Source organism: Rhipicephalus microplus, chromosome X (genome assembly GCF_043290135.1).
Source record: "Rhipicephalus microplus isolate Deutch F79 chromosome X, USDA_Rmic, whole genome shotgun sequence".
Classification (NCBI taxonomy): domain Eukaryota; kingdom Metazoa; phylum Arthropoda; class Arachnida; order Ixodida; family Ixodidae; genus Rhipicephalus; species Rhipicephalus microplus.
In genome coordinates this window covers 453,976,324-454,000,403 of record NC_134710.1, presented here as the reverse complement: position 1 = coordinate 454,000,403, position 24,080 = coordinate 453,976,324, and the positions used below count along the sequence as shown (strand labels likewise).

At 45.0% G+C, this 24,080-nt stretch overlaps 1 protein-coding gene across 2 annotated transcripts in view; it reads left to right on the top strand.

The window, feature by feature from the left end:
• The window catches only part of LOC142776641 (uncharacterized), a 65,749-nt gene that overhangs the window by 4,474 nt on the left and 37,195 nt on the right, over window positions 1-24,080 (top strand). For both annotated transcript variants that reach the window (XM_075880628.1, XM_075880629.1), the window contains exons 2-4: window positions 2,678-2,974; window positions 6,014-6,170; window positions 10,400-10,483. In XM_075880628.1, coding sequence (XP_075736743.1) covers window positions 2,678-2,974; window positions 6,014-6,170; window positions 10,400-10,483 — 538 coding nt within the window. The remainder of the gene's footprint in view (window positions 1-2,677; window positions 2,975-6,013; window positions 6,171-10,399; window positions 10,484-24,080) is intronic.

The window sequence follows — 24,080 nt, the reverse complement described above, 5'->3', positions numbered from 1 at the left end:
TGCTTTCGAAGCACACAGGAAGATCTGTGAACTGAGCTTGTATGATGATCAAAATCTCAGCAAATTATATGAAAGTTGTCTTAGTATGGAACATACAACACCAGTTATTTCTTGTCTAATGCATTACAATTCAATATTCAGTCCTCACTTCAGCAAGCTTAGTGTAGAAAGCTAGTTAGGTAATATTTTCCTGTACGTATGGGTTAAACAGCGCTAAGGTATGATGGCAGATGCTCAGCACTAGTGCTTTCTTCACCATGCTGGTAGTGCAAGGAGAACCATACGCAAGTGAGCGTGCATGAGCCTTTCTCTTTCGTTAGCGTTGAGGGTAGTTTTCTGAAAATCAACGACCTGGCAAGCTCGTTTCGTTAATCCAACGTAGCTTCAGAACATATAAACGTTCATCCAATTGAGCTGCGGGTACAATGCAAAAGATGTATTTGGTATTTCGGAGTGCTGCACCTCCGAAGTTAGGTGCAAGCGAGCATCACGTGGCATTATGTTCGAGGCAAACACTTTCACGTGCGTTCTGCAACGCCTAAATGCGTACGTTACGACATACACATGCAGCCGAAGCGCTGAAGTGCGTGCGCGAGGAATGTGTCTTATGTTCAGTGGCCCGAAGCTCGTTTTATTAGGCACAAATGTTCCGGCGATTTTTGCCTTTGCAGTGACAATCTGCATCAATCTTTCCCATCCTGTCTATAGCTCTGTTTTATTACGCATCCTAGGTAGTTTTACCAATGATTGTGCTCTATTTGTGTAAATTGCACAAAAAAAAATTGCCAAGTATCTGCCTGAATATGCAAATGTCGTCGAAAGATGGTAATCTTTTGTGAGGAGAGAGTGAACAAAACATTTTTTTGACGTTCTGCGCAAGAAAATTGGTGAATGGTATTCCGGAGGCACTCCTTACTGTGCCTCGAGCATGCAGCGGAGGCGATTGAGCGCTTCGATCAAGTCACGTCACACGTAAGACATGAGCGCCAACTGGCAGTTTTATTTGGAAAACAAAGCACGTGGTTCTGAGGCGGGCGTGTGCGCCCGTCTCAGAGGTGATAAGGTGTAGAACGCAAGGCGACAGGTAGGTGCCCCCTCCATGTCGTCTTAGCAAAGCGTTGGAAACACTCGCTTCTTCGTGCAAGCGTTGCATGGTCAGCGCAGCGTGATAAGCGCTACGGTCCTTAGAAGTACTTATGTATGCCTTTTCTAGTAAACGACGAACATGCAGAATATATACGTGCTGTTACGGTGCCTCAGATATGTGCAATAATTGTTTTTAATTGACAATCGCACACGTATGAATGCTGATTCTTGAGCAAAATTGGTGGGCGTTGCGAATGGGGTTGGCCGTTCAGGGTATCGGCTATTGCTGTGTAAAGTACTCTGTTCGCGGTAAAGGTGGACAAGCAGACAAATGTAAAGACAGACAGACATACAGACAGACCAAAATTTTTGCGTGGAAGGCTCCGAAGAAAGACTATCGTCTTTAAAAAAATACATTCGTGTCCACTTTCTTGGCGTACGAGAGGCAAAATTGAAGCCTCCGTGATAACTCTGCAATCGCGGAGACCAACGGTAATAAAAACCTGATTGTGATAACGACCAACATTTAGGGGTACGTTTACCTGAATAGTGTACGTACGTGTTCGTATTTGCAAGGTAAAGCTAGAACATAGAACCTTCAAATCCAATGTGCGGGATGTTATGCGATGGCAACTACGTCAGAGTATCGATGGTCCCGGCATGTGCGATGTTAATCGAGCGTGCCGACAACCTACTTTTGCAAGGTGCGCAACGTGCTTAGAGGCTCTGTCGAGTGACATAATCAAAATCAGCGAGGTTCTCCGGCAAGGCTACTCAAAACAATGACAGGATATATACATTATTCCACTTTCCTATGTTGCTAGCCATTGAGAACGCGAGTTTTCACTTGTCGAACGCGTTCGAAAGTGCTCATATCCAGGGCTGTCGCTATTTTTCTCCACGACAGCTACGAAAATTGTCAAAATTGAAGTATTTACGTTCATGACAATTTCAAACGCCGCAGCAGTCGACTCTGGAATAAGTAGAACGCAAAGCGGTTGTGTCTTTCACTTGCTTTCGCGATCGTTCAGGCAAGTGAACCAGCAAGCGCGTCATGGTAGTTCGATAACGTGTCCGATTAGCGGAGATACCTTAGTATCTCTTCCTTAGAATTTTCAATGCACAAGCACACCTAATGTTCAGCTGAATTATTTTGTCACACACTCTACTTTAATCTAGTTGCGCAGCTAAGTATGCAAGGAAGTCGGGCATCGCACTAACCCAAAACAGTGCTGGCAGGTGGTGATGCGTGTCTGCAGATTTCCTGAGTCCATCTCTGAAACATTCAATTCTACGTCAGATTTTGTTTGGCTACTATACCAGAGCGTTCAATTGGATTCGCATCAACAATAGATGCAGTTGGTATTGGGCAATACAAGTTGTAATAGACAAAAAATAGAAAGAACGAAAGGAACAAGAGCTTTAATGTATTACGCTCAAAATTTTGAACAAAGTTCTCAATGCAATGAGTGCCTACACATCATACCTTACCACACTCTTGCTTCCGTGGTGTTTTTTTTTTGAGTGCTGCAATATAGAAAATGTTGTTCTGTTTTGTGTCATTTCAAAACGGGAACGTGTGTGCGTGCAGGTAAAACCGCGCACTAAAAGCCAGCCTCTGCTGTCCAGCCCCAGCACTCTGCGCCTGGTCGTGGGCAAGTGGTCGCTTTCGTGCACGAAAGAAAGTGAGCTGGCCATACACAACTCAGACCGTCGGCAGCAGGTGACCTTGCTGCGCGAGGACCTCCTGGGGTTCATTTTCGAATCAACCCGGGGCACCCGACAATTATTCACGGCCGATATGTACCTGCAGCCCGAGTTACTTGCCGGCTGGGCGGGTCAGTTCGCAAAACCTGTCCGCTCCGCGATGGAGGTGCCCGAACAAGAGGTGATTCAGTTACCTAAATTATTTAAAGAAAAAAGTGATGTTATTTGTTAGGTATTGATTCTAAAGCACTGGGCACGCAAACATGGACAAAAGGAAAAGTACAAACGCCACTGACACTGCGGTTGTGTCTTATTCACTTTCTTGTGTACACGATTTTATGCCCAATATTTCAGAATGAGATTTGCTTTCACTATCGTAGGACAGTTCTAATGGTGTGCTCTTTCAGGGAAGCATTCAGAAATAATTATTTGCAGTGATGAAGGCAAAATCTACCACGCGCGGAGGGCGCGTGTTTCTGTTAGAGGCACTTGAATCTCTTCCCAAGGATTTCCATGTGATTTATCAGATCACTACCGCGTTCCCGGCGTCGCATCTTCAGACAAACAGAATTATAGAGCAATTGAACATAACACTAGGGTATATACTGTCAAAGCACGTCGCTTCCAACCACTCTAACTGGGACGGTCTTCTCACGATTGTGGCACACGCCCATAATACTGCTGTACAGACAACTGCGTTCCCTCTATACTTCCTGATTTACGGGCGTGAGCCGTCTTGCATGCTAGACGCCATGAGGACATACCGCCATGATGCTGCTGAGTCGGTGATAGTGTCACAAGCTCCCAAATACCTGTAAGAGTGTTGCCCGCGGGCCCGCTTCATCATGCTTATCAGCAACCCCAAAAACACCATCGTGATAACTTGAAGTCTCCCCCATCCTACGCGTCCGATGGTCTTGCATGGCTTTGGATCTCTTGAACCAGCCCTGGTCTCTACAAAATTTCTATACAAATTTCAGGACCCCTAACCACACAGAGAGAGACAGAGAAATATTGAAACTGAAGAGCGACAGATTTTTTCAGCAACAAGAGTAAGCGCACCGGCTTTCTATCCCGCGTACTGGGTTCCCAAGACGAACGTCGAACTACTCCGCAATCCAGACCTGCTACCAGAGCATAGCTTAGCATTGTATTAGGCTCTATGGTTAGCGGGTGATGAGGAATGGGAGATGAGGAATGGGAGATGAGGTATGGAAGAGGAAAGGAAGGGGAGAGAATAAAGCGTAGCTTAAGAAAGTGCAATGCGAGAACGAACGGCTGAAACTAGGCAGAGAATTAGAGAGATGTTAGAACTACAGAGAAAGAGGGAATGAATAAAGGAACCGACTTCCAGGTCTAGTCATCATATCCTTCTCTATCACTGCCTTTATGGCAGCATTAGAGACGCTTACTTTCTGGGGTGGAAATGCGTCGTAGCATGTATTTTTCCCGTTTTGTGTGCCCAATATTAGTGCATTTTGCGTCAGTGTGCACAATGTAAACTGCCGTGTTTTTTCTTTGTTAAGTTTTATTTTCTATACCCACTATGGTAAGCGTACGTGCTTGCGTTCGCCATTTGTTCCTATTTAGAAGCGTACTTTAGACAATGTTTTATTCGAATTTCAGCGTGATGTTGTATAATGCATTTGTTTTCCCTCTTGTAAAAGCCCACGACTGGAGCTCACATTATTAATCAACGAACAAACAAACAAAAACAATACAGAGAAAGGTAGACGGGGATAAAGAGAAAGTTAGCAGAAACAAAACACAAAAACAACAAAAAATGGAAGAAAGGAGGAAAATAACAATTTTCAAAGCTTAGCAGAACAGCAACAGTCTTATATACGTAGGCGCCTGTCAGTTCCGTAGTTTGTTCAAATATGTGCATTAACAGAGAGTTACGCAAATTTTGCGTACCTTCCTGGCACTGACGGACATTCCCACGTTTAAACTCACATATATACCCTATAAAGTGGCTGAGAGGATAGCCGCCATGGTAGCTCAGTGGTAGAGCATCGAACGCGTTATTCGGTCGTCGCAGGTTCGGGTTCTGGCCGTGGCAAGTTTTCTCTTCACCCAGTTTTTTTTCTTCACAATTATATTATCATTCGGTTTAATAACTTCTCGTATACTTTCCTTGGCATTATCTTCTGTATGACCTCATAATTATTCTCTAAAAACACGGAAAAACGAGCCCTTAAGTATACACTTTTTTCCCTTGTTCGTTATTGAGGGTCTCGTACTGGCAGACCTGGTGCCTTAGGTTACATACGAGGGACTATTGGTCAGCTGCCAGCTCGTAATACGTTCACGTGCTACGTGACGCCATAAAAGCTCATTAAGAGTGTGCCACACTCCCCGCCATGGCTGCAGGTGGCGCTGACTGACACACCGACGTTTAGGTTCACATGTATACCCAATAAAGTGACTGGGAGGATAGCCACCGTAGTAGCTCAGTGGTAGAGCATCAAATGCGTTATTCGAAGGCCGCAGGTTTCGTTCCTGCCCACGGCAAATTATCTTTTCACCTACTTTTCTTCTTCTCATTCACATTAGAATTTGGTCTAATAACTTTCCTAATAATTTTCTTGGCATTATTGTCAGTTAGATCTCATTATTATTGTATAGCAACACGGAAAAACGAGCCTTTGGGTATACAGTTGTTTCCCTTAATCATTAACAAGGGTCTCGTACTGGCAGACTTGGTGCCTTAGGTTGTATACGAAGGACTATCGGTCAGCTTCCAGCTCGTAATGTGTTCAGATGCTACGTGAGGCAACACAGGCTCTTAGAACGTGCGCCACATTCGCCACCAAGGCTACAGATGGCGCTGAGTGACATGTTCACGTTTAAATTCACTTATATACCCAATAAAGTGACGGGGAGAACAGCCGCCGTGGTAGATCAGTGGTAGAGCATCGAACGCATTATTCAAAGGTAGCAGGTTTGGTTCCTGCCCATGGCAAGCTATCTTTTCACCCACTTTTTTTCTTCACATTTACATTACAATTCATTCTAATAACTTCCCCTATAGTTTTCTTTGCATTATTGTCTGTTATATCTCATAAATATTGTGTCAAAACACAGAAAAACGAGCCCTTAGGTATGCACTGAGAGCACTAAGAACACGAGAGCGCTAAGAACATAGCGCTGTTAAACTGGTTACGAGTACGTCTGGCAAAGTTCCGCAATGCTGAGCACTGTTCGATATCTTTTCTAGGCCGCGCCCACAACTAAGGCGGCCAAACCGCCCTGCAAAACGGCGGCCCCGTTAGGTGTCTTCATGCGGCCTCAAGCGATGGCGACTCGCGCAAAGCTCTCGGAGACTATGGTTCATCCTGCACGAGTTACGACCACCTCAAAACACCTGCAACCAGGTAGTCACCTTTATGTTATTGCTATCTTTTCAGCCTTTACAAACTTACATCAGCTTTAAATAATCATTTCATAGCATATACTAAAAAGAGACACAGAAGAAAAAATTTAATCACGTGATACCGATGGCCTAAGGCGAAAGCGTCAGATGCCTTATGAATTACGAAGAGTGACCTTAGGCGGCGTTAGAAGTAGTCCGCAAAAATGTAATGACGTTAACATATCATATCATGCCGTCACTATAGCGTCACTCGAGATGAAGTGGCATGATGACGCCATCATGTCACATTCCCGCTTGCGGACAGGTGTATCGATTCTTGAAGCAGTGGGAAATTAGGGGAAGTGAACTTTTGCTTGAAAGAGATGGGGGTAATACATCGACTAACAGCAAATCGGCGACTTTCCCTTGAAGATAACACCTCTCCACATGTGCTGCGCAATAAACTCAGCCCTAGTGTGCCTGTCCTTTTATCTCTTAGTTCAAAGACCATCGCCGTTGATGAAGAATGGACGATAATACAAAGACCTTCGTTATCCCATTCTTACGCTACTCCTCGAGTCGCACAAAGCGCGCGCTAGCCATGCACTGCATGTCTCAGGAACCGCGTATCTTGAGCAATCCAGACGTTTGCTCTATCGATGGTCGTCTCGTGGTGATTTAGCGGTAATTAGCATCAGAAAGACTATATGTTTGTAAATGTGTAGAAAAACAGGCATTTGGGTTCGTTGGTAGCAGTTTATTATGGGACATAGAAGTGGGGTGCGGTACGTGACAAGGACTGAAGAAGCAAACAAGAAAGCCGCACAAATGTGCACTTGTGTTGTTCTCTCCTTCAGTCTGTGTCACTTACTGCGTCCAACTTCTATCATCCATATTGTAAATGTGTTGTGCGATTGACGACCGCATTTTCTATAGGCGGCCATTTCGCGTTGTCTTCACTATGAATTTGCATTCAGCGAGACGTTTGGAAGTTGACATGCATATGCACCCGTAATACATGCGCGTGAGTTTTCAAAGCATGTTGAAACGACATTACCGGGTGCCTTGGCATCTTATTCATGTGACTCGTGTCACGTCGGTGATCATGTGACACACTTTATACACGTGGTGATTTGCCACTGCGCTGTGTTTGTTTTGTAATCGACACTCGCTACGCAAGTCAGTTCTCTCAAACAAAGCACATGATGGACAGAGACCTGTTTTATTCTTTGCAGAACTAGGAAGGAGCCTTGCCATTCACACAGCGAAATTGCGGTTGGTCGTTAAAGCGGTCGCCAAGCTAATCCTAAGTAATCTATATCATGCAGACAACACGAAGGGACGCCTCTTACGCGTAAAAAAGCGCTCGTTACCCCAAGGCGCTTGTTAATGTTGTTTGAAAATCATTTAAAGCTCATAAACTTGCACTCAGGGCACGGAGACACCACTACATCCAACCATCTTACTGAAAACAAAATCATTGTTACGACTAAGTTCTACAAATTGAACCCTTAGACCATGAGGTGTGCACTCGCGGCACGCATTGACACACTTGCTGGTAAAGGGAGGCGTTTTATCTCTTACTTTCTCGAAGTCGGCTTGTTACGCCGTTGCGACACAACGTATTTCCAGTGAGCAAGAAGCAGATTATGGCAAATTGCGCCAACGGTAAATCATACAAAATGGTGAGCTAAGGCGAGAAAAAGAAAATGTCACAGAGTTACAAATTTAGCCAATGCGTTTTTCGAATCTCTTTGGTAAGGTTTCGACATAGTGGTTTAGCAACTTCGATGCGGCAATGAAACGCTCAGACAGTTTAGTTCTGTTTATAAAACAGCTTGCTCAATGTCAATGGGTTCACGAAATATAGCAGGACATGGAAAGCACAATAATGTGCAAAATCATTTGCACCAGTCAGAACACTACTGATGTGGTGAATGTTTTTGCAGATAATTTTAACTAGGTATGCACATCCTGTTTTAACTGCAGTGTTTCGCAAGTAGTGACAACAAAGTTTTCAAACTGCAACATATCTGCCTAATGAATTGTAATATTTGCGAAAATTGTGCGTGCCAATATGTTTATATACCTTCTTGCATATGATACGGAAAATGTGCATGAACAACACATTATTAGCTGAACATTTTGACAAGAAAACGAAGTGATTTCTGTATAATACAGAAGAAGCGAACGCACTTTCTTAGTGGCATAATACGTAAAACAGGAAATGTATATACAGACAGCTTTACGAAAAATATAACCACATGAAGGCACAAAAAGAAATAACACTGCCTTTACATGGACTTTTTTGTGAGGTGTAAAGCTGGTCGAAAAGGATATTTATTCAGCATGAGCGTAAGCGTATACCTATTTTGTATTGCCCCGTCGCAGTGGTCTAGTGGCTAAGGTACTCGGCTGCTGACCCACAGGTCGTGGGTTCGAATCCCGACTGCAGCGGCTGCATTTCTGATGGAGGCGGAAATGTTGTAGGCCCTTGTGCTCAATTTTGGGTGCACGTTAAAGAACCCCAGGTGGTCAAAATTTCCGGAGCCCTCCACTCAGGCGTCTCTCATATTCATGTGGTGGTTTTGGGACGTTAAAACCGAAATATCAATCAATCAATACCTAATTTGAATTAATTCGCACCTCATCGTTAAGCCACCATATCAATCGAAAATGAAAATTACCGTTGTTATCAATGGTTATTTTGTTAATCAACCAGAATAAATAGAGCACACTACCCCGTATTGCTTTCTAAGGGTAGGTTTGTTTCGGAAAAGATTAATCCTGAGTAGGGGTAAAACTATCGTGTTAAAGAGTTGTCTCACAGAAATGGCGACATCGGTGTGGGTGTCGCTGGCTGTGAGCGAAAAATCATCAATTTTTGTTAGAAATTTTTGAGATAGATGCCAATAAAATAAATATAATTTTTTTTAATTTTAAGTGAGGATCAAACCCAAGCCGCATGTGAGGCAAACAGGTAGGCTACCACAGATCCACGTGATTTGATAAACGTATTTAAAAAAAACACACATGAATGTTATGTAGCGAACACAGTCTCCTTAACGCATCATATATTGCGTGGCTAAAGCGTAAGATCGCACTAGGTGTGAGAACATGCGATTTAAAAATATATATATAATCTAGTACAGGCTCAAATTCAGTTAATAAATGCTCAGCGCAAAAAAAAAAAAAAAAAACTGGACAACGAACACAAGACATGGGGACTAGTGTGTTCCTTGTCTAATTTGTGTTTTTTTTGCGCTGAGTAGTTTAATAATGGAGCACAAACTAGCCCGATCCCACACTTGACTTCCAAATGCAGTCCTTGCCGGGAGGGCACATATTGTACATGCTAAACACGAAGCCCAGTGCAAACTATCTAAACAACTAGCGTGACATTTAAACACTTACCAATTAAAAAGCACCCACACATGTTTAGTTTCATCAGCGGCAGGAACAAACAACCTAGTAAATGGCTACGTAGGTTCGCGAGTTGCCCTACAGACGTGTAGTGAGCAATTCGCTGACTCACACTAGCAATAATTATGGCATATTGGGCACTTTGCCACTCTGGTTGCAATAGGTATTCTGCTGTTCTACGAAAGGGGCAGTGTTCCGCGCACTGCTGTTCCCTTCTTTGCGACACGCTTGAGGCATAAACTGAAAACTCAAGGAGGCACAGGATGCCCACGAGACCCGATTACGAGTCACGATTTGCTCTTAAAGGCGAAGGTCAACGTTCTTCAATAATTAAAAATTCTATAGATAGTGAAGTTTTAACTTGTACTTGTCCGATTTATAAAGCAACTTCGGTATGCTCGTTTTAAAATGCATGATGCACCAGTCTAATTGTCTCGCCGGTTTTTACATTATCAAGCACACTGCAGCGAGAAACTATACAATATAAAGAACCCACGTGCGCAGCCTCTCGAAAATTTACTAAGGGGTGTTTTATTGCTTTTTCATGGTATAAATCAAAATTACCACGTTTTGCGTATAGCACATACATTGTTACACTGACAGTTATATTTTATCGACCATTAAGACTTCTAAAAACAACGGTTTGAATTACCTACAACAAATTGACAATTTGCATTTTCTTTCGTCAAGTCTCATAAGTGTACTTCCATTTTGTGCTTCTAGAAAGTCGCCATTTTTTCAACCGTGCTGTTGATAGCTGTTGCACAAATGAAATGGTACACTCTTGCACTAATAAAATCACCCCTTAAAATGACTATACTTGTGAAGGGGCCACAAGGAGGAATACACGAGGCCTTGCAGCCGGCATGCCTACTGCTTCGGCTGCCGGAGCACGCCGACCGGCCGTCACGGGTAAGATATGCATGACCACATTGTGAACGTTGAATACGGACGATGACCAAACGCGAAAAGCGCCTGTAGTGGGAAACTTTATGTCGAAAGGGGAGGCTAGATAGTTATTTTTGTTACCCCCTCTGCCTCACATTTTTGCTCAGATGAAGTGACCGCAGGGCTCGCGCTCCGCGAGCAATGTTTCAGTGGTCGCATGCCCTTTTTTAGCAAACGCGTTGACACCGGTGGTCTTGCTTGACAAGATTGACGGAAGATGCAGGCAAACATAAGGCTATCCTTGGTTCTGAGCAGAGTTTCGGGATGCTGCCTAGCTAACACGGAAGTATGTATCACAAAGTAAGCCCAATAAGCAAAGCAGAAGAGAAACCAATTTCTCATACTTTAAAATATTGACAATTCTAATGAATAATTTGTCACCTACATGTGAGAGGGGCCTAAAATATTTAATAATACTGCGCAAAAGTAACTGCAAATATGAACAAAAGCACATATTTACTTTAAAAGAGAGTCTCTAGGCTAGTCTCAATTTGGTTGAATGTATGTGATAGATGTTGCCAGGTGACTTCAACAATTATGTCAACACTCAACTAGGCACTGATCAACAAACGTGCTATTTGCAACAGGACGATCACTAGAATAACTATAATTTGTAGGAAAATGCAAATAAGCTGCGAAAAAGGGAATAAGAAAGCGATGGAAGCTTTGTGCAAGTACCAACGTTAAATAAGCCAGATTTCGCTTATCTGTACGCAGAAGTGGCAACTCTGGCTGCAAGCGGGGCGGTTTGATGATCAGATACAGCTGTGGCGTGCCTTTATTCCGTGTCCGTTGCGTGATATTCCCCTCTGCCGAAAGGAAGTAGCCGCAGTATGTGTGCGCCCGTCACGCTCGGTGTCCGATTCGGTCCCTCAAATAGATTGAAGATATCTCACGTAGCGTTTCTTTTCTTGTGTGAGATGCGAAGCATCTCATGAACGAGCACTGATCCAGTGGCGTTCGCGCTGCGCATGCGCGTCCCCTTCTCTCTCTCTCTTCCAGGCATCTCTCTCCGCGGTGTTTACACACCCATTGCGTATGCGTGTCGCCTCGCCTCTCTCTCCTATGCTTCCCCCCCTCTCCCTCGCCTTGCAATGCCTACGCAGGCAGCGTCTGCAAGCGAGTTTATTGATTTAAAGAAGCGACTGCTCACGCTGCAGTCGCTGGCCACCCCGCATATATATTCACTGGATCTTGACCTTCATTGTAATGCCGGTGGGAGAATCTCCCAGCACGTTGTTGAACAATAAAAAATCGCGATTGGCTTGTTCCAGAAGGAAACACCTGCTCATCACTGCGCGTTTTGCGCCTCCTGTGGTGTCGTCGGTCCTGCACAACGCCGGGATGAGCACCATTGTCTACGGAAACACCAGTGTCAGCGTTAGCGCTTGCTACTTCGCATCTACGCACGTTTCCCTTAAGCGGGAAATGGTGCACTTTATTTAGAAAGTTGGTTTCCCTAAAAGAAAAGCAGCAACTGAACCACTCCGACCAGCCGAATTTAGGTTCTTGTGAAAGTGAGGCTGAGTGCACGTAGAGATAGTTGCGTACGTATCTCCACACATTTTCGGGGGGCACGATATCATATGCGTTAAAATTTCCCTTAGTTAAAGAGAACCTGAAGCACTTTTCTAAAAAAATGACTTAGGAGTGTGTATGGACAGTTTGACCCCTGCTGAATTAGAAAAGTGATGTGAGATTTCTCTCAAAAGAACGCCGATAGGATGTTTTGGTGAAAAAACAGTGGCTGTGGCCACCGAGATCCTCGAGACGCCGAGCGAACCCGTTGACGTCATCCGCGTATGCCGCGTCATGTGCAAAGGCAGCACTGCGGAAATGTAGCCTCTTCGATCAGTTCCGGCAATGGCACGTCATGGGTTAGTCACGGGGGCCGTGGCTGAAGATAAGAACGAACACTTACTCCGGTCGGAGGAAAAAAAAAGACGTATGTTTCCATACGCCGACACTTTTAGCGCGCCCGCGAGGGTGGAGCAACACAAGCTTTTATTTCGCCTGTACTAAAGCTCCTGCTGCTGCAAACGCGAAAAAAATCATGAAATCGTCAACAATATGTCGGTCCTTTCTATACACAAAGTTTGATAAATATACAAAATTCCATCAGCTTCCCTTTAAGGCGTTGCGCAAAGTGAGTGAGCAGTAGCCCTTCTTTATAAAATGTGAAATAAATTGCGCATACAGGAGGCACATATACACAAATCAAAATTTTGATAACAGCTAAAACACGCATCACATCAGGCTCTCCTGACATTTCACTCTCTTGAGCAGCTTTGTGTTTTGGTTTCGCATAGACCTATACCATTATTTTTATGATGCAAATAAACTTGCATTAAAAAAGAAATCTTACAAAGGAAGTAACATGACGTCTGGCAGTGCCATGGGGTGTATGGCTAGTTATTTTGGTCCACTTTTTTTTCTTCACAATTATATTACAGTTGCTTTAAAGCACATCCCCTATATTTTCCTTGACAAAGTTGTCAGTCGGTTCTCAATATTATTGTGTCTAACTAAAAGAACGATCCATTATATTTACCGCTTTCTTCATTTTGACCAAGAAGAGTTCGGAAAACCAGACGTATATAACGCAGAGAAGGATAAACGTGAATGAAACCTGCCACTTGCATGACCCTTTTTGCAAACGTTATACCAACGTCTCCTTATACGAAATGTTCGCTGCATCGACAATGTTACAGCTATCTTGATAAGCGTTGATAAATTCCAGTTGCCAGCTCCCACTCCCCCATTCTACACCCGCACAAAAAGAGGCCAAATCTACATGATTGGTAATTGCGATAACTCTTCACACGCAAACACACAAAAATATTGAGGTATCGGCCCGTCTGATTCACGTAGTAAGTGCCACAGTTGAACGAAATATTGTACAACCTGTGCGTCGTGCATCGAGTGGTTGCGATTCTCCGCAGTTTAGTGAGGCATGCCGGCTGCGAGCTCATGAAAGCTGTCTATTGCCAATCATTTGTGCCTAAGTTCCAGGATATAATTTTAGTTACCAGTGCGTGCTTGTCTTCGTATTCACTTTTACTTCGTTTCAGAGTTTGTTTCACGAAGTTATTCTCAAGCGGGGTCTGCCTAGCTATCTTTTGTTGATAGCGAAAACCATACCGAAAGAACGAAAATAACACTTTTTGTACACTAGAAGAGTTACTATAGCTAGAAACAAGTGGAGTGTGGCTGCAGACAGCACAACTTATTGACAAGCTGACGAAGTCGAATTAGACTGAAACTTTAGTTTGAATATTCTTTGCCAGATTGAAATACAAAAAAAAAAACAATTTGCTGTGGATGTGCACGTTTATGATATCCCACCTAATTTCCTCACTGCGAAACGGCCCGGTATCACTTCCGCTGGTCGACGAAGTTCCACCCAGTCTCGCTAACGAGACCAAGGTAAGCCAAACGCAGCGCACTTTTCCAATAACATTAATGCAAATCTTCTAACAACTTGCATACGTAGTTCCACTTTGAACCTGATAATCGTGAGAAGTTCGTGTGATATTGAAGTCTTTAGGTCGCTTTTTGTAAGAGACGCAACAGAAAACACCGGCTCTGCTTCTGCGTTACATTACAGAACACAAAAAACTTCGTCGCCCTCAATGAAATGTCTCGCATAGGGTTAGCACCTTATGCATACCGGCATCTTTATATCTACATCCCGAATTTCAATTCTGGCATGTCAACAATCACATCCTCAACTTGACAAAGGTGCATTACTTGCTCCTCAGTACGGGCTCGGGGCTACTAAATACTCTCTTGAAAAGTTTTTTAAAGCGTTCATTTTATTCGGCACCATAACAGATAGTACAATATGCAGTGTGCAGCTTGAGTCACAGAAAAAACAAGACCGGATTGCCTATTCGCGTGAAACTGTTTTTTTACTGCATATTTGTTAATAGATCACGCAAACAACAGTGTTGACCCATTCACGTAAGAAACCCATGCAGTGCATCGTGCGCGTAAACAGTCAGAAAAAAAACAGGCCTGTCATTCACAAATAAAATAAAACATTCGACATAACAAATCTTATGGCTGACAAGTGCAGCAGCGGCAGCTCATAGCATTCGCGCCTGAGGCAGATAGTGGCCGGAAAGCGTGAGGTAGTAGCTTCTCGCCGACAAATGGTAGAGGAGGTGTGGGCGATTATGCCTACGTGAAGAGTGGGCTGGATCATTGCGAGTGGTGGAGAAGGTGAAGCGAGAGAGCGGACACGTGGTGAGCGCGCGGCAAGCGAGAGAGAGAGGCGTCACCGCACACTGCTTGGATGGCATAAGCTACTTGACACCACTCCAACACCTGCGGTGAGGGGAGCAGTGCGGACGGAAAGACACCGTTACACGCGCTAGTCAAAAAGCAGCTTCGCATATAATAGAGGAAGAACCATGGTGGCCCGGTCGTGTTTTGGGCGCATGCAATTACACCGAGAGAGCCGCAAGTGGCAGTGTGAAATACCCCTTAATATTGTGTTTTAGGCTCGCACTTGGTTTTAGCGAATATAAATTAGCTTTTCATACCCGCGCCAGAACCATGGCCTCAGAGTAACCATGAAGCCAATGTGATTTTTTTAGCCGTGGCCTTTCAAGAGTACCTATTCAGGAGTAAAGTAGACAAATCAACCAACCCTATTTTACGACATGGTTCATTGCCCCCTCCCAGTAAAGGTGAGAGGGCGCGCAGTTTCGTGTAGACGCGCACCCTCTCTCTCCGCGTCAGGACACCACGCTGGAGCGCGCACATGTGGTCAGGCCTTAACTCGAACGCCCGGACAACGAAACGTTGACCTCAAATTAGTGCCAATGCCGCCTCGCGTTCCTTCGTGTTCGAAATTGGCACGCCTGCCGAACCGAAGAAAGCGGGGAAAGCACAAGAGAACGCGGGGACCCAATGACTGTGTGTCTTCCTACATTGGCTCATCTTCTTGCCTTGAACTGGCACTATCTAATGAAATAGTAGTCATGGTGGCCGCCATGCTGAGTTATTTAGCGGGGAAGACTTTCTGTGACGTCACGTGAACATCATGTGTTCCAGTACAAACTATGCAGGCTGAGGCGATACTTTCAGGGACGCCCCGGCGCGGTGGTCTAGTGGCCAAGGTGCTCGGCTGCTGACCCGCAGGTCCCGGGATCCAATCCCGGCTGTGGCGACTGCATTTTCAATTGAGGCGAAAATGCTGTAGGCATGTGTGCTCACAGTTGGTTGTACGTAAAAGAACCCCAGGAGGTCCGAATTTCCGAATCCCTTCACTACGGCGTCTCTTATAATTGTATGGTGGTTTTGGGACGTTTAAATCTCACATGCCAATGTGTCTTCCCAAACACGGCAACCGTGTTACAATCATAGTGTTATGTGTCCAATTGGATAATATTTCAGGCTAAACACCATACCAGCGGCCCAAAATAAGTTCTCAACGATAATGTGCCCTATATTTATATACCCTAGAAGAACTGACTGATGGGCGAGTCGGTTAAACACAACAACAATGCTCAAAACACCAGGACGCAGAGAACAAGGCGATAACACGCCATTTTATATTCATATAAGATTGCATAAATATATAAGATTATATATAAGAAATATATAAGATATATAGAGATATAAGATTGAATAAATAGAGATATAAGATTGAAAAATGTGGGACATCGAACTGGAGAACACTTGTAACATTTCTGATTCAAAGCGGAACATCTATTTACTCATCAGGAAAGTTCAGGAGGCCGTTGCATTTGGCTTGCCCACAAACATTGATTATAGCAGCCCTGCAATACACCTCTTGTATCTTGATATCTAGATATCAGCAATATCAGAAAACCGATGCGTCTAGCTTTTACGCGATAGTGTTAGGAGCTCGTTTGGCAGAGGTTTTGGCGTCGGCGTCGTTCGCTATGTGCAAAAAGACATTCAGTTCATGGCAAAAATATCGAGAAAACTGCAATAAATTGAGTAATAAAAAATGGCAGATCTCGCGTACAGTGGGAATCGATGATATGCGAAGCACGAATGAGAAGTGTGTATATGTGACTATAAAATCAGCACAACGTTATGAGATGGAGGTAAATGATGCTGTGCATGACTTCCGTCTTAAGATTATCATGTTTAGATGTGTCGTTTCCCTAAGTAACCAATTCACGTCACGTGATACCAAATTTAGTATATGTGGAGCTAGCTAAACGGCCTCGAACATGCTATGAGCATGCTATGTTGTCATACTCTTACATGACACGCGTGTCAGGATTATCATATTTGCACCAGTCATATAATTCGTCATCTATTGACGTCCAGTAACACCAAATTTGGTATATGTGGAGCTAGCAAAACGGCCGCGAGCGCATCATGAAAGGCTCAATATACTCCAATGTAGCATTGACGCACACGCACGCCGGGCGCAGCGAATCTACGTATGCGAAACGCGAACGCTCTATAGTCTGACACCAGGCGTGACCAGCGTCCGTCAGCGTGGACCGACGGCAACCGACGCGAAATGCGACATGGTGCATTTCGCACCGATGCGTTGCCTAGACAACACTACGTCTCCTTCCTTTCGTGAAGGAGGGACGCCAGACGCACTGAAATGCACATGCTTCCAAGCAACTGCAGCACGGCACGCACCTGCGAGTATACGGCAGGACCGGCACCTGGTGTGGCAACGCCCATGAGTACGCGCACTGCGTCACGTCGAAATGTATTGGTGCCATGACTGTGGCATGTAGTCATGTTCTCAAATGACACGCATTTATTCAATATTATGTTTGCACCAGTCACATAATTTCGTCATCCATTGGCGTCACGTAATACCAAATTTAGCATACGGAAAGCTAGCCAAACGACCGCGAGCGCATCATCAGTGTGGCGTGTATTCTTGCTGTTACATGACACGCATGCCGTGATTAACATGTTTGTATGCGCCATTTACATATGTCGTCTGTTCACGTAGCGTAATACCGAGTTTGGTACATGTGAAGCTACCGAGACGGCTGCTAGCGCTTAATGAGCGTAGCATGTAGTCATGTTGTTACATGACTAGTCTGTCATGTGTGTCATGTTCACACCAGTATCGTACCTTCGTCACCCATTTACGTCCCGTAATGCCAAATTTTGTATATGTGAAGCTAGCAAAAGGGCCGCCAGCGCATCATGAGCGCAGCATCTAGTCATGTTACATGACACACATCTCACGATCATTCCATTTTCACTAGTTACACGCATTTGCCATCGATTCACATACTGTAATATCAAATTTGGTATATGTGACGCTAGCAAAATGGCCACCAGTGGATCATGAGCATGACATGCAGTCATGTTGTTACACGACACGCATGTGATGATTTTCATGTTAGAGTCTCTCACTCGTGTTCGCCAAGCAATCATCCCATACAATACCAGTTTTGACACATTCCATGTGCACAAAACTAGTGCAAGAGCTGCAGCACCAAGAAATGTAAATTATGACACTCATGAGATACATGTCATGATTTTCATGTTATTCTAGTCAAATATGTTCCTCATACAGTCAGGGTATGCCATACAAAATTTGGTATTGATACCATTATCGAAACGGCCAGGAGATGTGAAAGTCGCAGGCGGCTAGATAGATAGATCATGCTACATAGTGCCACGGATAACTCAAAACTCGATATGGAAGAAGACGATGTCGGAGCTCTCGTGCAGACTAGGTTCCATCGTGTATGCTTGCTTGTTTTCTCGATAGTAAACATATTTTTCCGACGCCTTTTCCCCGTAACATTTTGGTGGAGAAAGCGGGTCCTCCCGGAATCAACATCCGCGACGATTCTGCAAAGCGGGCGTTCCTTGGCTGCCTCTAGGATGGCTAATCATGACGAGAACAAAGATTAGTTGGTACCTTCCCCAAGCGTGCCTCGTCAGACCGCGCAGCGTCCAACAGCGTCGCATGCAGCCGTCACGAATCGCACCGTCGTTCTGACGGCTTCACAGGACCCGGGCACCTTTTCGGGCATTGACGACAAGGATGTCGATAAATGGCTTCAGCTATACGAACGGGTCAGTGCACTGTACAGCTGGGACCCAACGCTCATGTTGGCCAATATTCTATTTTACCTCGAGGGCACGGCCAAAATCTGCTTTTCCAACTATGAGGAAGAAATCACGAGTTGGGATATTTGCAAACACAAACTCATCGACCTCTTTGGCAAGCCCATTGGACGTCGTAGTTTGGCGCAGAAAGAACTCGCGGGCCGACTGCAGTCCTGTACCGAGTCATACGTGACATACATTCAGGATGTGCTCGCCCTCTGCCGCACGGTAGACGACAAAATGCCGGAATCCAAAAAGGTCGCGCACATCCTCCAATGAATCGCGGATGATGCATTCACTCTCCTTGTGTTCCGCAACTCTTCGACATCTTAAACGAATGCCGACGCTTTAAAGAAGCGAAAAGTCGTCGTATTACTCCTCAATTTTCTCGTATTTCCAACATCACTGCCAAGTCTACCTGCGAAAATCACGTCTCCCTTCAGCCGCTGCTACTACCGACAATATTGTGCGCATCGTCCGCCGTGAAATCGAGGCCAAATCTTCCAATGCTGATCATGCTTGTGCCACTGACAATTCTCGTGCAACAATTTCTTTAATACAGACCGTTGACCGCCAGAAACTGGCCAACGACGAACTACAGACGCTCTACACAATGAGGCCAAATCTTCCAATGCTGATCATGCTTGTGCCACTGACAATTCTCGTGCAACAATTTCTTTAATACAGACCGTTGTCCGCCAGAAACTGGCCAACGACGAACTACAGACGCTCTACCTAATTAACAGACCTGACCAATTACCTAGTGTACCTGATATGCCCCGCGGTCTGTACAACCGTCCTCGTTACCGGAACTTGGTTCATTTATTCATTTATTCATTTTTTGGACAGCACAAAAAAGCATTGCCCGCTGTCAGGACAAAAAGAGGTGGTTAGCCCCCTGACATGGTCCTGCTCGCGCTGGGCGTAATAGTAGCAATAGAAACAATATAAATTATTGCAATGCGCACACATAAACATATATACATACATAAAATATATACATACAAATAAAAAAAGGAACAAAAGAATTCACTATTGTAACAATAGAAATCATTGATGAGCACACATAACATATAGACATACACAAAATATATACATACAAATAAAAAGAGCAATAGAAATAACCATTATAACAATAGTATTCATTGCTGAACATACATAAACATATATATATATATATATATATATATATATATATATATATATATATATACACAAAAATATATACATACAAATAGTTTGAGAGACTGTAGCTCACCCTACCGTGCTGAGAGTGCATTTATCCTAAGTGTTAAAGAGGGACCGAATTTTCATTTTGAATTTTTTGGAGTTGGTGCACGATCGTGCTAGTTCAATTATTGCAGGACGCTCATTACATAACTTCATAATTTGGAAGTCTATTGTTTGCATTCCATAGTTTGTGCGTGTTCTTTCCACAACTATGTGTGTTTTACGAAGGTCGTGGCCGGTGTTCCTGCTTAAATAGCGATGGCTAAATGAACCCCAGTTTCCCGATACTTCACAATATATGTACATTGACAATTTTATTTTGTAAACAAGGCAGTATTGTGGAATTCGGTACTTTAACATGAGAGCGGACGCATCTACATTATACGCCGAATTAAGTAGCCTGACTGATTTCCTCTGTAAAGAAGAAAGCTTTTCATTATGAGTCTTAATTCCTGTTCCCCACACTAACGAGCAGTAACTAAAATGAGAATGTACTATAGAAAAATACAATTCCTTCTTTAAGTTAGTTGTTAAAAAGTTACGTAAACGGTTCCACACAGAACCGTTTACGTTGGGGGTTCGCCAATAGAATGGCGAACCCCCAACATTAGACCCATCTGCTTCCACTGCGGACGAGTCGGCCACATTTCACGTCATTGCCGTAATTCCTGAAATTTGCAGCCATGGCCGCACTACGCAAACACCCAGCGCCCACGTAATGGTTCCCGCATGCCAATATACGTCGACCATGAAATGCTTCGCTACCCATGCCCGCTCCAACAAACCGCTCGCCGTCGCCATCCGGACGCCTGTCCCCCTCACCTAACCATCGCCGCTCTCCCTCTCCCTTCTGCTGCCACCAGTCCTCGGAAAACTAGCGGGCGCAGCTCCTAGAGGTGAGCTCGCCTTGACGACCCGATCCAAAATTCCTCTGCATACGCTACCCGGACACAAGAACTTGATCAACGTAAATATAGACAGCACACCTTCAATAGAACTCATTGACACTGATGCTCACATATCTGTAATGAACTATAATCATCAGGCTCGGCTAAAGAAAGTGCTTACGCCTTCTCCTATCACTGTAGTCAGAGTAGCTGATGGAGCAACGTCAACTGTCACTGGGATGTGTGCCACCCACGTCACTGTGGCTGGATGTCATACTTCTGTTTTGTTTTACGCCCTGAACCACTGCCCACATGAAATCATTCTGTGATTAGATTTTCTGTTGGAGCATTCCGTCCTAATTGACTGTTCTGCTCGTGTTGTTCAACTTGCTTTACCACATGCCATTGGCCATCCTGCTCCTGCGCCTCCACGTCTATGCACCGTCGAGCACATTCGCCTATTATGTTGAGCTGTGACTCATATAGACGTCTCTTCCGATCCGCCTGTGGCCGACGGAGATTATGTGGTGTCACCTAACGCTGCCGTCCTCTCTTCGTTCAATGTAACGTTCCCGCACATGATTATCGCTATGAAGGACAACGCATTACGTCTGCCTATTGTCAATTTTGGAATTTGTGCGGAAGTGCTACCCCGAGGAATACACTTAGAAACACTTGCCTCAGCCAGCGACTACTACATTTCCGCTTTAACAGAGGATATACCGTCACCTTTCAGTCTTGAGTTGGGCACTACTTAAGATGGCATAACGAAAATGATCACATCTGATCTCCCTGCCAAGCATGTGTACGCGCTTCGTGGCCTTCTTGCGTCGTATGAAGACATCTTTGATCTCCACGACCAACGAATAGGCCAAACTACCATCGTAAAGCATCGGATTAACACTGGCGATGCATATTTGTTACATCAGCGGCCCTATCAGATATCCTCACCAAACGCCACGTGATTCAGAAAGAAGTCGACAAGATGCTTGCTCGGAACATCATTGAGCCTTCTTCAAGCCCCTGGGCTTCGCCTGTCGTCGTCGTCAAAAAGAAAGATGACAGCTGACGTTTCTGTGTAGACTACCGGAATCTTACCAAGGTAACGAAAAAAGACGTGTATTCCCTGCCGAGGACAAATGACACCCTTGAATTCCTTAAAGGAGCAAGTTAGTTTTCTTCCATCGACCTTTGTTCCGGCTACTGGCAGATTGCAGTTGAAGACATGAACCGTGAAAATACAGCATTCATAAGTCCCGACAGACTCTATCAGTTTAAAGTAATGCCGTTCCGGTTATGCAATGCCCCAGCAACAATCGAACGAATGATGAATGCTCTCCTTCACAGTTTTATATGGTCAATCTGCTTGTGTTACCTTGATGACGTCAATGTCTTCTCAACGACTTTTGAAACACACCTTGAGCGTTTCTCGACTATTCTTTCTGCTTTCCGCAAAGCTGGGCTTCAGTTGAACTTGTCCAAATGTCACTTCGGCCGCCGGCAACTCACTGTCCTCGGTCACCTTGTTGATTCTTCTGGCGTTCGTCCCAACCCTGAGAAAATCCGCGCAGTCAAAGATTTCCCTTTGCGAACGATGTTCGGAACTTTCTGGGCCTCTGCTCCTACTTTCGCAGACTTCTGCGGAAGTTCGCTCGCTTCACGCGCCCACTCACGGAATAACTGAAGAAAGATCTGACTTTTGTTTAGGGACCTAAACAAGCCAGAACATTTGCTGAGCTGACCGCCAGACTTACGACGCCACCAATTCTCGGCCACTTTGATATGTCTGCTCCAACTGAAGTGCGCATCGACGCAAGTGACCATGGAATCGGAGCAGTTTTGGCACAAAGACAGCACAGCTGCGAGCACGTCTTTGCATACGCTAGCCGTCTCTTATCACCAGCGGAACGAAATTACTCAATCACTGAACGTGAATGTCTTGCGCTCGTTTGGGCAGTGGGTAAATTTCGGCCATATTTGTATGCACGGCCATTCACAGTTGTCACTGACCGTCACGCCTTATGCTCATGGTCGTCCTTAACAGATCCTAGTGGACGTCTCGGCCGATGGGCTCTACGGCTACAAGAATATTCGTACACCGTCCTTTACAAATCGGGCCACCACCATGAAGAGGACGACTGCTTGTCACGTCATCCAGTCGACCCACCGGACGTTCCTCAGAGTGGTCGAGTCTACTTGCATGCTGGCACTTTCCACCTTCGGCAACACCGAAGATGAGCAACCTCGTGATCCTCGCTTGAGAAATATCATCCTTCGGCTGACTGGTCCCACAACTCCTCCGTCTCTTCGTATGTTCCTGCTCCGAGACGGCGTATTATATCGCTACAGCATGCACCCTCATGGGTCTAACCTGCTACTTGTCATACCCCAACATATGCGTCGGACTGTACTCGCGCAGCTACATAACATTCCAATGGCTGGTCACTTGAGAGTCTCAAGCACTTATGACCGTGTTCGACGTCGCTTCTTCTGGCCAGGGATATACCGATCCGTCCATCGTTACGTCGCTTCTTGTAAATCCTGTCAACACCACAAAAAGCCAACAACCCTTCCAGCAGGATTCCTTCAGCCCATTCAGATACCATCGGAACCATTTTATAGGGTATGTCTTGACCTACTTGCACCTTTCTCTTTATCGGTCGGTGGGAACAAGTGGATAGCAGACGCCACGGACTACGCCACTCGGTATGCCATCACGCGGGCCCTTCCTACCAGTTGTGCAACCGATGTCGCCGACTTTCTCCTAGAAGACGTCATACTACATCACGGCACCCCTCGACAACTACTTACCGATCGGGGTCGCTACTTCCTATCCCAGGTTGTACAAGACATGTTGCATTCTTGCGCTACAAGACACAAGTGCACAATAGCCTATCACCTTCAAACCAATGGGCTCACAGAACGGTTAAATCGAACTATCACAGAAATGATCGCCATGTATGCTTCCACTGACCTCCGTTACTGGGATGCGGTCCTGCCATTTGTGGCATTTGCATATAATACGTCCCGGCAAGATACTGCAGGTTTCTCGCTTTTTTTCTCATGTATGGACAAGAACCCACGCTAACTTTTGGCACGCTCCTTCCTACCGTTACCCACACATTGGACTACGCCCGCGATGTTATCTCTAGAGCTCTAGAGGCACGTGAAATTGCTCGCCTTCGTCTTAGTGATTAGCAAGACCGCCAACGACTGCTGTACAATGCCCGCCACCACGATGTCAACTTCCAGCGTGGTGACACGGTCCTTCTCAGCAGGCCATCACGGCGAGTTGGCCTGTGCGAAAAGCTGACTTCGCTACACTTGGGTCCATACCGTGTCGTGCGCCAAGTTACCGACAT